Genomic DNA, 16396 nt, shown 5'->3' on the forward strand with positions numbered 1-16396 from the left:
CTCTTCCTTTAGTTTGCCGACTTCATTTAGTGACGTTCGTTCGCGACTTCCTCTTCGTTGTTCGAGCACGTGCGATACCCAAACCTCCTACTGCTCGCGGAAATCGCTCCTGTCGATTCCTTATAAAACCCTTTGTAGATCACCGAGCGCACTTTCTCGCCGGATGCAATGGCTGTGCGAAGCTAACAGCTCTATTGCATCCTTGTCGTCTTTCTCTTGTAATTCTTCCCGTCATCCACCCGCGCGCAACCCCGAAAAATTGCCATTGGCACCGCTGCATCCATCGATTTTGGTCTCTTTTTGGAATCACGCATAATATATACGCATCTCTTGCATCGAATTCACCATGGACAACGTGACCAGAATTTCGACCTCAAACACAGACGCCGATGTCGCCTTGCCGCATGCCTCGTTGTTCGCATACTTCCGTGGCCCTGCAGCTGTTCATAAAGCGACAGATACCGGTATACTATCCAATGAGAACAGCCGTGGTACCAACGCGCATCAACTGCTACGTCCGCCCATCGATTACGACGACGACGAAGAGTCAAGACTAGGCTTCTGGGGCGAAGTGGATGGACCTAAGAGCTCGTCTGGATCGTACTCATTCAGCGAAAGCAGATCAGCTTGGAGAGGAGCAGCCGCTTTCTGCTGTCTTTGGTGTGCGTTCTCGGTCATTATACTCGGCGCGTTTGGCCTATATCTCACTGTCGACCTTGCCTTCAGCCACTATGGACTGGGTATCGGGATGGCGGAGTGGGTCATGTACAGACAACAGCTCCCACCGAGCAACACCCGTGGGGTGAGTCGCTCGCAAGAGGATAGTGGTATCGATGAATAGCGCACTGATGTTTAGCGTGCCTTAGATTAGGTTCTGCCTCGAGACTCCGAACCGCGAGGCACCTAGCCCACAGGCCTGGCACTACCTGAAAGCAGGCACCGGCGATCGTTGTACGACCGTTACCATCGACTTCATTCTCAACTCAAAGGAAGCATGGAAGGTTCAGCCAGATGCGATTCTGCTCCTGAGGGACGATGCGTCATACCTGGATCAGCATGAACAGATTCGGGCACCCATTATCTCCCGAGAACAACCACAAGCTCTTAAGCTGGGTGACGATGTTGCAGAAGAGGGTCACCTGGGCCAAACTGTTTGAGAGGTCACATATGGAAGCTATCACTAGCACTTGGTGAATGACACTGGCATTCATTTTCTAGTATGCTTCATTTGCCGCATTGTTTGTTTGGCATCTTGTAATAAATCTTTTGTTTTTCCTCCGCCTAGCAGTGCCCACTGATGATAGTAACATCGCCGCTGCGAGAACGCGCACTATTGGTGAAGTCCTCAAACGGTCGAGTCATTATCTACTTGTTTGGAGGTCCTCGAAGTCGCAACACGTGTCTTTCGATACCATTCCTTTGCGCATGAGGCGTATGAGATGCGGAAAGTGTGGCTAGCTTGCCGTCTCTGGGCTGCCTCTGAGTCATTGGTGAATGACACAAGTGTTGGAAAGGCTTCTTCATCGTCGAAAGATGGTATTATCGCCTCATCAGCGCGTGCCCATATTCGATAGGCTCGTGGGTTTTCCTCTTCCGGTACTGTGTCGCATATCGCGCGCTCGGCAGGAGGACATTGCAGGATCACTTCGTAGTGCATCTTGCGACCCGCGATCCAATCGCTGTATTTTTCGTACATCGCGACGCACTGGTCATCTTGGGCGTTTTCAAAGATCAAATACACAGCTTTCAGGTCCTGGAAGAAGTGGTGAGCTTTGTTGAGCGCGTCGAGCCAAGCAAAGGCCTTGACGCTTGGGTGAAGAAGCTCAATCACCTGTATACTAGCAGGAAGAAGCTTGCAAGGATTCGGAAAACCATCGCCAAGAAGAAGATCTTGTGGTATAGTAAGGGTTTCCAGCTGCTTGAAGGAAGTAAAGGTGGGGACCGGCCCCATCCACTTCAAGAACTCTTGGTCGAAGCTATCGTACGCGCTCACTGAGAGGGTTTTGAGGCTAGGCGCAACCCGAGAAAGGCAATAAACCATCCTATTACTCTTTGCACGCTTGGAGTCTTTAAGGATAGGTTTGACAATAGAGAAGCCGCCAGACGAGTGGAAGTTGGTGAGCTGGATGGAGAGATGTTCCAACCGTGGGAACGATGTGGCCGAAAGAAACCCGGCATGGAGCGCCCCGTTGTGATCAACTTCCTTTGCTACACAGCTAGCAAGCTCAAGTTGAAGAGTATGAACAGCAGGAGCGACGAATGAAGCGGGGACCCTGCATTCTCGCGCGACCTCTAAGCACTGCAGCTTCGGCAGAGTACACCAAGTCTTGTCAAGACGGCTGCCGAAGAACCGCAAAGTTTCGAGTGTCTTGAGACCACAGATCTGGGATAAATCCAAAGCTGGTCTGTTGACAAGGTTCCTAAGTCTTGCGTTGAGGATGCCTTTCATCCGAGAGGACATGATCGGATCGGTGCTTTTGGGTTTTAGAAATTCCAAGAGATAGTACCCAGGCTTTCCAAAGAGTTTGTCGAGAGGATCCTCTGCGTAACGCTGCTGGGACCATACAATGCGTTCGTTATACTCCACATCGTCGTCCGCTACACGAAAGTCAGGCATAGTGGCAAGGATCTCTATCTCCAGCTCGACCAGATTTGGAAGTAAAGCGAGAATGAGACCACCACAAGCTTTGCCGTCGCCAGAAAGTAAGCGCGCTTTCCAGTCTGGCGCACGGATGGCCCAACCAGTGCCTTTAGTACCCATGTCGTCGATCACTCGTAGTGCTTTAGCGATGTCGTCAGATGACCATTTGGGAGGCGAGGTTGGCTGCCCTCTTATAAGACTCATCGAGAGCTTGCGAACGCTAGATGCTAGTTCAGGCCGGTGAAGAAGCGCAAGCGCAAAGGAGAAGACTTGTTGGACCGCGCAGTGGTAGCTTCCCGAGTAGCGCTCGTTGAGGGTAAGGTTGGTGTAGAGCTTTTCATTCGCGATACGTCGCAGCTGGTGCGACGCGAGGGAAATATGAGCGAGGTCGCTTGGTTTTGTTGTATACCCCGTGATCTCATCGAGCAGCTCCTCTGGTAAAGAAGACAATGCTGCCATGTTCGTCGAAGGAGACATATCCGCGTCCGAAGGCGAAGTAAGCTTTGCTTCGGTTTCGTGGTGCTGCATCTTGGTGGGGTTGAAATTTGGATCAATTTGAGGGAGCGTAATGGATGAGAGGTATTGGGGAATCGGCAATGAGCCCGCAAATTTATATGACTGAGCAATGGCCACGCAGACGCGCAACCTTGTGGCCCGAGTCAATTCACCTATCTGCGAACGCCCAGGCTTCCATCGCATTCATTGTTGTCGCCACTTTCATCGCCACTGTCTCAAGACCCTCTTCCCCCAGCTGTACCTCATATTATAAGGCTACCGCTAGGCTGCGCGTTGTGCAGCAGCTTCCTTGATAGCCTTCTCTAAATGGATGCGCTCCGAGCTCTTTCGACCACCAGGATAGACGTAATTGTCAATAGTAGACTACTTTGACGTGAGTAAAATATTGACCAGCTACAACGAACTGTATTTACCTGAGCATATGCTTCGGCGGCGATCTCGACTTGCCAAGTGACGTCTTCATCCTCGTGACGGATCCAGCCCGCTCCCCCAGGGGGGTACCGGCCCTTGTCAGTCAAGTAATCAAGCTCCTTAGAAATGACTTTCGTGGTTGACCCATTCTTCTTCAGATGAGTGTAGGTTGGCAGTATGACCTCTAGGAAATTGAGGTTGATGCGATCCTTGTCAAGCTCTTTCGCATCCCATCGGCCAAATGGTGTAACCATGAGCAATGTAACTTCCGGAGGTCTGGCAAATACAAGACGCTGGATGAAAGCGATGTCGCGACGAAAGTTGCTGTATACACCGTGTTCCCTCCATTTGAAGTCCGGGCCTGGTTCATGGGGCGTATCGGGGCACGAACGGACATCCCAACCAGCTCTCTCGAGGAAGTCTTCAAATCGTATATAGATCACGATATTCCGGACGTGATCTCTGGGAACAGACCCGCACGGGAAAGGTGTGTTCATAAATCCGTTCATAAATCGTGCATCGCGGAAGTGGAGTACGTTCATCTCGAGGAAGGCCTCTGTGACTTCCTGAGCCATCTGAGAACCAAATAGCTTGGGATCAAATATGTAACGTTCTCTGATAGCTGCCAGCCGACGATTTACGATCGCTTTCTTCTCGTCTTGATCTGGTGTATCAGGCCAGGATATTTCCTCTATAGCGACCAGATTCACCACGTCTGCTGTATCGTGTTCATGAAAGAAGTCGTGGGTGAAATCTGGTATGTGAACACCGTCTTTCTCTACGCATAGGAACTCGTAGATTGAGAGGCGCAACTCGGCAACGCCACCTAGAGCATTCAGCAAATTCTTTGCGAGTTTTCTGAATCCATCAGCTTCATGTTTCATGATTCGAGAGTCTATCTCTCTGTCTTTAGTCAGTGACTACCGCTTCTTGAAGCTATGATGCTTACTTTTCGAGCCGCCTGATCTCAGCCCTTATCTCGTCTATTACGTCGTCTGGGTACTCTACATCCTTTTCACCCGAATCGATTTGTTCACATTCATTTTCCTTCGCTTCTATCTGCTTGTATAGCCTGAACGCGATGAGCACTGGTGGAGTTTATCGAGTGTTCATTAGCGACTTACTTCGAAACCTCTGGCCATGCCGGATGGGTAGCTGAGGAACGGCAATTTACCGGTCCTTCCTGCGAGCTCGTCATTGCAATGCTCTTTTGATGAAGGTTCGACTGAAATGTAATCTTGACGCCGCGAGACGGGTTACGGGTGTCTTCAGCTGGAGTTCCCGTGTTTCTAGTCCGAGCTTTTGCATTACGTAATTGACGTAAGTGGGGTTATGTTGGGTGGCTTGCTCCCTCACCCATCCCATCATCCCAACAACGCGTCGAGCTCACACCAATACTAATACCGTCTGGTTCACAGCGCGACAACTGATCATCTACGCGCGGCGTAAACTGAAGACGTGATTGTGAGTCTACGAAACCGAACTGCATAGGATGCCATGCTCACCAGAAGTAGGCCTATGGGGGATGATTGGAGTTAAACACATCGCATAAATTACAAGCATATACCAAATGATATCATGAGGAAATTGTATTATCATTAATGTCTATCGTGATCTTCTATGAATCATGTAGGAGCTCGATGACAAGGTCAAGTAAGTCCGTTATTCGTAGCCATATGTGCGGCTATCATGTCGTAAACGCTTAAGCAGGAGGAGAGGTGGGCTCAGGGACGCCGGGAGGGCAGTGCCAGTGGTCGTCGTGAGGCTCGCAGGCCTCGGCAGGGGCGGCAGCGGCAGATGAGGTGGCTGTAGCAGAGGCAGAGGCAGGAGCAGCAGATGCGGAGGCGGTGGCGGAAGCAGTGCTGGTGGCAGCAGCGGAAGACTCTTCCTCAAGAGGGGTGTAAGTGCCAGGGCAGCCAACACCGGGAACGACGATGTCATGGGCGTAAGCCTCAAGAGCAAAGTACTGCAGAGTGTCGCTGTTCCTCGCGGCGTAGGTAGCGTTGTTCTTGGCAAGAGCGAGGGTTCCTGGGTACTTCTCCTCTTCCTCGTCGTTGTAGTGCTCTACGACACCCTCACCAACTTGAGGAAGGTGGAGAACACGGTGAAGAAGGTCGGAAGCCCAGAAAGTGTTGGTGGCGCCGTTGGCGACGTCGTATCCGAGCATGCACATGGTGGAAAGAGGCCTGCGGATCTCGTAGGACAAGTCGCAGATGACAGTCTCGGAAGTCGCGTTGGAGCCGCGCCAGTGACCGGCCCAGCCCTCTTGGTCGCAGTTACCGTCAATGTTGTCGCAGCGGAAGAGGATGCCAGACTTGTCGCCGTCGGCAATCTTGGTGAACCAACCAAGAGGCTCACCAGTGGGAGCTTCGCCAAAGTACTTGGTGTAGACCTCGGAGTTGTTGCCGAAGCGGAGGATGTGGTCGCGGGCATGGCTGACGATGGTCATTGTCTCATCGAGACCCTTCTGAATCATGCTACGCTGGGTAGCGTTGCAAGAAGCGTGGATGGGGAACTGGTGAACAGCACCGGCATCCCAAGCTGTGGCAGCAGGAGCAGCCTCGGCGGTGTGGGTGACGGTGACAGTTGCCTGGCGAGGGGCAAGAGGTCCGGCCATGGCGACGGAGGCTCCAAGGAGCATGAGAGCAGAGGCACGAGCAGCCATTGTGAGATTGATCTGAGAGACTTTGAAGAGGTCTTGGAAGTTGATATGCGAACCGGAGTTCAGTGAGTGTCCCGAGAAGCTGGTTGCCGGATGCTTGATGGAGATACTTGCAGACGAGCTACAGGCCTCTTTATATTCTACCAAAATGACATCTCACCACTAAGGACTGTTCCTCTCGGTGCTCATGTACCGACGTCCCCGCAACCTCGACCGCCGAGACGTGAAGAAAAAACGCCTCATGGCTGCAGGCGCAGGTACATCAACCGGTATACTGCCGGCCTACCACCTATCTGGAGATGCAAATGCTACACTACACGGATCTGGAGGCTGATCTATACCTTGGCCTGACGTACAAGTCGAATGGTTGAGCTTGGCATGGAGGTGCACGGGGGCCTGGACGACATGTTTTCCACTCAGAACGTGGATTTATGGGTATTTAAGTACCATGATGGGCGCCCAATGGCGAGAAATTCTCCCACCCAGGAACATGTTGTCGGGAGGATTACCTGCGTTCGGGAAGGCCGAAGGCATTAATGTGGATGGTCGCTGTGTTCCGAAGCGGCCTCCCACGCGATATGTCATGTCGAGGGTGAAGCAAGGTAGAAGTAGGGCGATTGTCAAGTCACTGATTTCCAACGGGGCTGATATTTATGCAACCTGTTGCCCTGTGCAACTCTTAGGCAAACCGAACAATCCTTACTGGAAACAAGAAGACGACTGCTACATTTTGAGCTCTGGGTATTATTGCACGACGAAGAATAATAACAACGTCAACGCTTGTAGATTCATCGAAATGTTGGAGTTGTCAGAAGTAGTGTTAGTGCTATGCGCCGAAGAGCCTCCTAGCTGTGGAGGTCACGGCTACTACGGTGCATCCCCAACATACCTCGCCAAGACCTCCGCCACCTAAATAATTGCGCTATCCCACCCACCTACTATATCCGTAGCGAAGCCGCCTACCGAAAAGCAAAGACTCGGATTGTGTGGCCTCTGATTCGACGTTTGCTCCGAGACAAGACTTATGCCAAGGTAAACCATCCAACAGGGTACTCAATGCCAAGACCCCCCGTGGCGCTCAGTGTGAAGCGACAGCAAGCCCTAGAGACAAATGGATACCGAAGATTCTTCGCGGAATCCTTGTGGGGGGCTGCCTTGCCCCATCACGGTACATGCGTTCCACTCCGCTGACACGACGAAAAGCTTGAACGAAGTCGATATATCAAGGGCCTGAGCTGGTATCACCTTGAACAGCTTTACAGCCGTCGGTTCGCTCGTTAAACCTATCCGGTAGACCCTGAACATTCCTTCAGCCATGCGCTCTACCCTCTCTGCTGCACTCCTACTGCTTGCGGGCTCTGCCGCTGCGCAAACACCCACCGTCACTGTCACTCAAGCTGGCGCGACTACCACCGTCTTCACTACCGGAACCCCCTCCATAACGGCTGTGTCATCATGCCATCCCCATAACACTGTTCTGTATGTGTGCCCGTTGTCAACTTCGGCTGGTAGAGTTTAGCGCTAACTTATACAGCTATTGCATGTTTGGCTCAGACGAGTACCAGGTAGTCGGGCCCACTGCGACAGAAGAGTTCCAAGCGGAGTACACGCAATGCCATAAGCACCAAACTGACACGTAGGTTTCACCCATCACGATGTTCGAAGAAATGCTGACGTGAACAGATACTGTGTCGACGATGCTGGCGAAGATGTCCTGCTCATGACCGATGCCGAAGACTCGACAGAAGGCTCCTCGCACACGGGAGAAGAGCCAGCTGCTGAAAGTGAGCCAGCAGGAAGCAAGGGACATTGCCACGACCACGCCGGTGTTGAGCACTGCGTTGGTGGAAGCGAATCCGAAGTCAACTGCGATGCTCCCCAGCGCGACTACAACATCCCTCTACGAGTCGGTCTGCTCTTCGTCATTCTCTTTACCAGTGGACTTGGTGTATTTACCCCCGTCTTGACCCGGAAGTTCAACCTCGTTGGCGCCAACAACATCGTCTTCGTCGTCCTCAAGCAGTTTGGAACCGGTATTGTCATCTCCACCGCCTTCGTCCATCTCTTCACCCACGCCCAACTCATGTTCGCAAACCAATGTCTGGGTGTTCTGGAGTACGAAGCCACTACCGCTGCCATCTTCATGGCTGGGTTGATGCTGTCCTTCCTGGTCGACTACCTCGGTGCGCGCTTTGTCCAGTGGCGCCAGGGAAAACACACCGCTCCCAGCACCGAGGTGGCAGCTAGTGGAGACAAGTCCGGAAACAGCTCTCCTTCAGCGGAGCCCACTCATGACTTCAACCGCAGTCATGGCATTGTTCACGCCCATGGTCCGATGCGCGAGGCTACTCCCATGGAAGAGAAGATCAATGTAATGAACCTGGAGGCGGGTATCATCTTCCACTCCATCCTCATCGGTATCACCCTTGTCGTCGCAAGCGATGGATTCTTCATCACCCTCTTCATTGTTATCCTCTTCCATCAAATGTTCGAAGGTATCGCCCTTGGAACCTGCATCGCCGAGCTTCCCAAAGCTGCTGCTGGTACCGCACAAAAGCTTCTCATGTGTGGCATTTTCGCGCTCATCACACCCATCGGCATGGCCATCGGTATCGGAACGCTAGACCACTTCAACGGCAACGACCCTAGCACCATCATCGCCATTGGAACCCTCGATGCACTGTCCGCTGGTATCTTGACGTGGGTTGGACTTGTGGAGATGTTGGCAAGGGACTGGATGCACGGAAAACTGCTCAATGCAGGCGCTGCCAGGACCATCAGTGCTCTGTTCGCACTCGTTTGCGGTCTTGTGCTCATGAGTGTTCTGGGTAAGTGGGCTTAATCAAGCCGTTCTGGAGGAATGTAAGACTGTACGATGCTGAAGTAACGACTTTACGGTTCCACGTTGGAATGAGTGTTTAGGCTCTTATTTAGACCGCATCATAGTTTGGACTGTCACTTAGCTTATACCCTTAATGCCAGACCTATAGAAGATTGCACCTATTCTACGATAGTGCTCTTCATACTCTGCTTTCCAAAACTATCCCATACTTCCGCTCTCCATCCTTCGGGGCCGGCCTCGTGCTCCATCAATATTCGATATGGCTCATCGACGTATAGCGGACTCATAGCGCGATATGCTATGGACTTGGGCACTGCCTCTGCATCTCCATTCTTGCTCGTATCTCGCCAAAAGTCCAGCATATTGATGAGGTTGAGCGGTCCATGTACAACAGCATTTCTGTGACCCTCTACTTCTCTGCACCACTCAGGTAGGTAGTGTATCTTGTGCGCATTGAACGTCAGCGCCGAGAAGCGAAACAACGAAGTACGCGTTTGGCAAAAATCTCTTTGGTGCTTTCCAGTAGGTAGCTCTTTCTCTTCTGGCTTTGGTGGTGCTCTCATTGGATTCTCAGGTGTAAGCTCACGCTGAAATACCCAACTACGGCGGTCCGTTAATGCGATACCGTGGTCATTTGAAAAGGTCTTCTCGACACCCACGAGCAGCATTTCTCCTCCATTCTTCAACGTTTTAGGCTCGGCACTCAGCAGTTTCGTCGTCTCTTTGACTTCTTGGCCCACTCTCAGCAATGCGTTCCGGTCTTGCGCCCACGTCAACTCGCCACCAGCCCACATTCGTCTGGTAAATGGACTCAAAGGGTTCACAGTGCGATCTGTGCCATCAAGTCCTAATTCGGCTTCAATGATCGAGGGAGTGAAATAGACCAGGTGGTAGCCGGGTGGAATCGGCGTGCCGGTTGGCGGCGGGTTGAAAGAGGAGGGTGTACGGTTGAGTGTTATGGAGAGCAACTGGAGTTGGTTTGCATCGAGGAGCTGTTTACGGATCGAGACGGGCCCTTTTTGGAAACGGGTGAGGAGTTCACTACATGCTTCTGTTGCGGAGGCTTGGCGGTGGGAGAAGGTCGTGGAGAACAGGCGGCGGGCCACGGGGGTCATGATGTGGCTATGTTCTTATCACCCTGGAGCATCTAGAAAATGCTCACTATGAGTTTGATGATGCGAGATGTACAGTCCGTGATGGTCGACAACTAGAAAGGTGGAGGAAGATGCCGAAGGATAGCCGATATCGATAACGTCACCCTTCACGGACAATTTTGGTAACCGACTTCGGCGTCTTCCAAATCAAAGCAAACGTCGAGCTTCGGCAACATGTCCGAGCCACCACGGAAACGCGCAAAGTTGGCGTGTGTGACTTGCAACGCGCGACGCGTCAAGTGCGATGTCACGGATCGCCATCCTTGTAGCAACTGCGCAACCGCCAACGTCGAGTGCGAGACGCGTGAATCGAGACGCGGAAAGCACATCAGGAAGCCGCGGGCCGAGGCGGAGACGCGTAGTAGAACGTGAGTTAAACCCACTTGAAGCACCCTAGAATAGGTACTGATCCTGGATAGCCCACCAAGTACATCGGCGCTGAGCCCGCAGCGACACGAGGATGAGGTGGCAGCGTCACATGTTCTCGCGTCGCTATCGTCGAACTTCCACAGCCCCGTCAACCACACGCCAGCTTCCGGAAGCCAATACCAACTTCACACTCCGGCAGTGTCAGCAGAACAGCAGAGTAACCCACCAACAACAGGCTCTGTTCACCAAGATGATGCCGTTTTCCTTGGTGAAAGCAGCTCTTTGCGCTATGTGACGACAAGCGAGGCTGGTGAGCCATCAGAAGCAGCAGCTCATCGCCGACAGTCCTGTTTTCGCCATGCCGTTCCAAGCGCTGCTAGAGCAGAATCGTTCGTACCAGAATGGGAATCCGAAAGACGTCTTGCGCGCAAGAAGATCCTACAAGCAGAGGGTGCCTTTTCGTTTCCTCCCGCCGAGGTCCGGCTCGAGCTCCTCCAGGCGTACTTCAAATGGTTCCATCCACACTTCGCAATCATAGACGAAGAAGACTTTTGGGCCTCGTACCAAGACTTCACGTTTTCCGCCTTGTCTTTACAAGCTATGATGTTTATTGGCGTTATTCACTGCGAAGAGTCTACCCTCAAGGCTCTTGGGTGGGGAAACCGTCATCGAGCGAAATGGTTCTTTTACATCAGGGCAAAAGACCTATACGATTCTACGTACGAGACTGACAAGGTCAAAGTCATACAAGCTCTGTTTCTGATGAGCTTTTGGCGAGCCGGTGCGCTATTAGAGAAGGACGCGCGACATTGGCTAGGCACAGCTATTAGTCTCTCGCAAACAAGAGCACTACATCGTTCCGGGGGTGATACTGATGAGGGACGTGCGAGGGTCAAGAGGAGGCTTTGGTGGGCTATCTATGTGCGCGAGCGACAATGCGCATCAGCTCTGGGGCTACCGTGCCGCATACGCGACAAAGATTGCGACATTGAGCCTTTGTCTTCCGCGGATTTCACTTCTGCTTTTTCGCCGTCCACTCCTCTCGAAGACCGCCATAGGTACATGGTGTACACGATAAGTATGGTGCAGCTGGCGGTCTTCCTTGGCAGAGTAGTGGATGCCGGTTATCTGCCGGGACGGGACCTCGCGCCCGAGGAGAGGGTTAAACTCCGCAACGAGCTCTACAAATGGAGGCAAGACCTTCCAAGTATTATGCAGCTGCATAGCGATGCTGGCGATCCGCCCAACTTCCAAGCCAGCATGCTTCATCTCGCGTACAACAATCTACTCATTCTGCTCCATCGCACCAGCTTCGTTGTAGACGAGAACAACAACACATCCGCGGACGGGAATGTAGCGCTACAGGCAGCAGCGCGCAACTCACGCATAGTCGAGGATATGCTGCCGGACGGCAACATCGGGCACGCTCAGATGCACGTCATCACAAACCTCTTCAACACACTATGTATCCATGTTGTGAACTTCCGGCGCTCGAACGGCATCAATCGCACGCTCGCTGAGCATCGAGCCAAGCTTTGTCTACTGGGCTTGCAAGAACTTCAGAAGACGTGGGAAGTAACCAACTGGGTGTTACAGCTATTTTTCCAATATCTCGACAGAGAAACGGCCTCGAGACTAGCTATGGAAGCGGATGACGGAGGCGCCGCTCGGAATGTTGGCCAGTCTACTTCAGTCGGCACTACTGCGCAACTGCCTTCGCAGCAACAAGGTATCGATAGCATCGCAATTCGTAATACTCAACATGATATGGAAGGTCCTGCGTCAGCCGCCACCAGCCCTAAGCCTTGGTCATGGACCCTGGACGAAGCGGACCAATACCTCTTCACGCAAATCGAGAATGACTTTGCTTTTGGGGAAGGCACCCTGCAGCAATGGTGTCCAGAGGACCTGCTCATACCAGAATAACGGGTCTTGTTACGCCAACACAGTCATTATTCGTTCTTGCCGATAGGTTACTACAGCGCTAGGTATCTCCGCAAGCATTCATATCCAATCTCAATCAAAACCTCAGTTGTAGACTGGCCCACTTGGCGCATATCCAGTCAACCTCGTACCATTCGAAGGCCTGAACTTCTCCTCCTTGAACCAGACATGTGCCGACTCAGACAGCTTCTCGACTTCTGAGAAGGGGAATTCCGGCTTCGAGTCGGAGCTCGCAAGGAGGTCGTAGATGCCTTGAGCATAGTCGGGACTAATGTTGTACACTTGCGCGAGGTACTTCTTCTAGTAGGGTGTCAGCACGGGTGGTACTACAGAAAGATACAAGGCAAAGACTTACCTGAATGTCAGCGTACTTGACAAACTTGAGCATGTTGAAGGTGTTGGTGATGGTGTGTTGCCTCCTTTCAGGCGACATGACCCTGCTCCACAGCTCCTTGGCTTGGTCGTACTCGTTCTTCTTCGCCTCATGCCAGTAGTGGCTCTTGCGGCTCATCACATTGTCCGAGACCTGGTACGGCGCCTCAGCAACATCAGGACGGAACTTGTGCGCGAAGCTGTTGGGGTTGTACTGCTTGTTTCCAGCGTGGTTGGCATCGACACGCATCTGGCCGTCAAATTGGAGTGGCGCGAAGGACTTCGACATGAAGGGGCAATTGACAGGAATCTGGTGGAGGTTTACTCCAATGCGGTGGTACTGCGCGTCGCGGTAGAAGAACATGCGGAACTGGAGCAATGGGTCGGGAGAGTCTTCGATACCGGGGACCATACTTCCGGGTGAGAAGGCAGCTTGCTCAACGTCGCGGTGGTAGTTCTCGGGGTTCTTGTTCAGCACAAGACGGCCAAACTCTTGCATGGGGAACTGCTTGCGCGGCCAGACCTTGGTGACATCGAACGGATCGAAGCCAAGCTTCTCGGGATCCGCATCCTCAGGCTCCATGACTTGCACCATGGCGGTCCATTCGATCTCCTCACCCTTCTCAATGGTCTCCCACAGGTCGCGCTTGGAGTAGTCTGGGTCTTCACCGCACATCTGTGTCGCTTCTTGCTGGGTGAATTGCTTCTGGCCGTGCTTGGCAATGAAGTGGTACTTGATGTAGACGAATTTGCCTTGAGCGTTGACCCACTTGAAGGTATGGCAACCGTAGCCGTGGTTGAAGCGCCAGCCAACGGGAGTACCATGATCACTGAAGAACATGAGACCGGCATGGTTGCTCTCGGGTGTGTTTGCCAGAAGATCGAAGATGGCATCGTAGTCAGGAAGGAAGTTCCTAGGGTTACGAGCTTGCGATCGGATCACGTCTGGGCCCTGGATGGGATCGCGGCAGAAGAAGATGGGGAAGTTGAGGCCGACGATGTCGTAGTTGCCCTCCATGGTGTAGAACTTGATGGCGAAGCCACGGGGGTTGCGGGCTTCGTCGGGGTATTCGCGACCGACCGTAACCGTCGAGAAGCGGATGAAGATGGGAGTCTTTTCGCCTACACTGGAGAGGAAATTGGCTTTCTAGGAGAAGTCAGGTTTGGCAGTTGTGAGATGATCAAGACAGACGTACCGTAAGAGCGTCAACCTTCTTGGTGCACTCAAAGTATCCAAACGCGCCGGAACCGCAAGGGTGCACCATACGCTCAAGGTTCTTGGAACGGTTGAACGTTTGCTGCTTCTGGAAGAGGAACACATCGCTGGCCACGGGGATTCCACCGATAGTCTTGCTGTGTGCGCTATGAGACGTTAACATATGTCCTTGAGGTGTACGGGTACTCGCAAGCTTACGGGTCAATCCACGGGATACCTTCATTGGAGGTAAAGTAAGGGCCGTCATCTTCACGCTTTCCGCCTTGAACTGCGCCAGTAATCTTCGCAGCTATATCGGCAGGTCCCTCGTTGGCCGAGCCCATGTGGCTCTGCCTTGGCGCACGTTTCTCTCCAGTAGCGCTTTGGATACCCTGAGAGATGGCCTCGAGGGGGTGTTGCATGGGGTCATTTTGGGAAGCGTTTGCACCGGTCGACATGGCTGCGGTCAATTTGCTTGGTAAAGATGTGGGAATCTCCATGAAGAAGCAACAGCGGGCGCGAGTTTAAGAGGGCCAACTTGGAGGGCACGCCATTGCTGTGTACATGGGCAACGGGTGCTACGGGTATTTTGTATTTTGTCACGTTGATGCGTCTCTGACGCGTAGAGGAGAGGGGTAAGATGCCACGACCTCACGTGTAGGGACAGTTGACAGTTGGATTGGTGCTTCGAAGCTTAATGCAGCAAGTATCGACAATTTGGGTGGATTAGTTGCTGTCAATATTTGTTTAACCAGGACCGCTTTTAGTGGGTAATACCTTTTTAGAAAGATAAGACTAACACTTAATCGCTTATTCGCCGTGGCAGTTGCAGTCCGCGGATGCTGTGGAGCGTGGTGGGTAAAAAGGGCATGGGAATTCTAGACTTTCGCATGTTTCGGCATGGTGGCAATGTGACGTTTCCGATCCGCTGCATCCTGCATCATCAACACGTCGCTCCGCGGAACGCTACTCCACCTTGTGCAATTATCGGTACCAAACACACGGCATGTGGGCACTGCTTCCAGTCCAATCACGCATCAGATAATCGTCATCCACTACACTGTGCGACATCACCGACAAGTTGCGCGCGCATGTCCAAAGCGCAGACACCTGGGCAGAGAGTAGCTGGACAGTGCAGGAACGCACTTCTGGCGAAGGAATGACGTGTCATCGTGTCAATAGCCATGCGAAACAAAAGCTCGCGACATGCTCCAAGAGCGAGCTCGATACACCTTCTCCTCAATCCTAATCAAACTCTCAGTACCTACCTCACACCATCACAATGTTCGCTCCTCGTGCCATCGCATCACCACTCACCCGAGCCGCCTTCAGGCCGCAGACGATCCGCATCGCTGCCAAACCAGCCTACCTTCGCACCCAGGTAGCCCTCAACTCGACCATCTCAGAAGCCATCACCAAGGACCACCGCAAGCTAGAGACCTACTACAAAGAGATCATCAACAACCCCACCGACATCGACCATGCAACCCGCTACGGCAACCAATTCACATGGGAACTAGCCCGGCACTCCGTCGCTGAGGAACTACTCGTCTACCCAGCCATGGAAAAGTACATGGGCGCAAAGGGAAAGGCGCATGCGGAATTAGACCGGAAACAGCATCACGAGGTATATACCACTCCTCCCATGCCAATTCACATACCCTGACTAACCCCCTACGCAGGTGAAAATCCTCCTCAAAGAGTTCCAAAACATGGACCCCGCATCCTCAACCTACATCCCCCAGCTGAAAAAAATCTGGTCCCTCCTCTCCGTGCACATTGCCGAAGAAGAAGGCTCCGACCTACCCGCCCTCGAAGCCGCCTTATCCTCGTCTGAAAACCGGGGAAACTCAGAGTCGCTGGCCAAGAACTTTGGTCGCACAAAGATGTTTGTGCCGTCGAGAGCCCATCCGAGTGCGGGCGAGAACCCTTATTTCGAGGGCCCCATGGGCATGTTGGCGGCGCCGATTGATCATATTGCGGATATCTTTCGCAAGTTTCCAGAGGGGACGGTTAGTCCGAATCCGAGTAAGAAGTGAGGGTGGGATAGGTAGTTGAATGTAAAACTCTACTCAATACTATGAATCTGTGAATACTTGAGATTACGCGGCATACGCCTTGATCACACGTGATACTTCGAGCAGTGAATAAGCAGGAATGCGCCAGTCATACAAACGTCACGGCAACGACAACATATGTAGAAAGTCATGTTGAACGTATCAATTCGCATAGGTATTCGAAAGGAGACGTAAATGCGAGTATTGTACAAGAAAGAAGGTTCTCGCTCGCT

General features: G+C 52.5%; 8 protein-coding genes across 8 annotated transcripts; 4 read left to right on the top strand and 4 right to left on the bottom strand.

Annotated features, from left to right (window-relative positions):
* Positions 1-346: 346 nt before the first annotated feature.
* J4E78_010157 (uncharacterized protein) lies at positions 347-1157 on the top strand (the record flags this gene model as incomplete). The annotated part of the gene is made up of 2 exons (XM_049370738.1): positions 347-802; positions 867-1157. The coding sequence occupies 2 exons, from the start codon at positions 347-349 to the stop codon at positions 1155-1157; spliced, it is 747 nt and encodes a 248-aa protein (XP_049217475.1).
* Positions 1158-1345: 188 nt separating this feature from the next.
* On the bottom strand, positions 1346-4452 carry J4E78_010158 (uncharacterized protein; the record flags this gene model as incomplete). The annotated part of the gene is made up of 2 exons (XM_049370739.1): positions 1346-3163; positions 3571-4452. The coding sequence occupies 2 exons, from the start codon at positions 4450-4452 to the stop codon at positions 1346-1348; spliced, it is 2700 nt and encodes an 899-aa protein (XP_049217476.1).
* An 818-nt stretch (positions 4453-5270) lies between these two features.
* J4E78_010159 (uncharacterized protein) lies at positions 5271-6473 on the bottom strand (the record flags this gene model as incomplete). The annotated part of the gene is made up of 2 exons (XM_049370740.1): positions 5271-6370; positions 6467-6473. The coding sequence occupies 2 exons, from the start codon at positions 6471-6473 to the stop codon at positions 5271-5273; spliced, it is 1107 nt and encodes a 368-aa protein (XP_049217477.1).
* Positions 6474-7771: 1298 nt separating this feature from the next.
* On the top strand, positions 7772-9072 carry J4E78_010160 (uncharacterized protein; the record flags this gene model as incomplete). The annotated part of the gene is made up of 2 exons (XM_049370741.1): positions 7772-7866; positions 7914-9072. The coding sequence occupies 2 exons, from the start codon at positions 7772-7774 to the stop codon at positions 9070-9072; spliced, it is 1254 nt and encodes a 417-aa protein (XP_049217478.1).
* Positions 9073-9230: 158 nt separating this feature from the next.
* J4E78_010161 (uncharacterized protein) lies at positions 9231-10187 on the bottom strand (the record flags this gene model as incomplete). The annotated part of the gene is made up of 1 exon (XM_049370742.1): positions 9231-10187. One exon carries the CDS (start codon positions 10185-10187, stop codon positions 9231-9233), a length of 957 nt encoding a protein of 318 aa, XP_049217479.1.
* A 213-nt stretch (positions 10188-10400) lies between these two features.
* J4E78_010162 (uncharacterized protein) lies at positions 10401-12521 on the top strand (the record flags this gene model as incomplete). The annotated part of the gene is made up of 2 exons (XM_049370743.1): positions 10401-10594; positions 10646-12521. The coding sequence occupies 2 exons, from the start codon at positions 10401-10403 to the stop codon at positions 12519-12521; spliced, it is 2070 nt and encodes a 689-aa protein (XP_049217480.1).
* Positions 12522-12623: 102 nt separating this feature from the next.
* J4E78_010163 (uncharacterized protein) lies at positions 12624-14606 on the bottom strand (the record flags this gene model as incomplete). Its single annotated transcript, XM_049370744.1, has 4 exons — positions 12624-12839; positions 12895-14058; positions 14108-14273; positions 14326-14606. 4 exons carry the CDS (start codon positions 14604-14606, stop codon positions 12624-12626), a joined length of 1827 nt encoding a protein of 608 aa, XP_049217481.1.
* A 782-nt stretch (positions 14607-15388) lies between these two features.
* J4E78_010164 (uncharacterized protein) lies at positions 15389-16145 on the top strand (the record flags this gene model as incomplete). Its single annotated transcript, XM_049370745.1, has 2 exons — positions 15389-15733; positions 15789-16145. 2 exons carry the CDS (start codon positions 15389-15391, stop codon positions 16143-16145), a joined length of 702 nt encoding a protein of 233 aa, XP_049217482.1.
* Positions 16146-16396: the final 251 nt, after the last annotated feature.

Source organism: Alternaria triticimaculans (assembly GCF_023758025.1).
Source record: "Alternaria triticimaculans strain BMP 0046 chromosome Unknown scaffold_28, whole genome shotgun sequence".
NCBI lineage: Eukaryota > Fungi > Ascomycota > Dothideomycetes > Pleosporales > Pleosporaceae > Alternaria > Alternaria triticimaculans.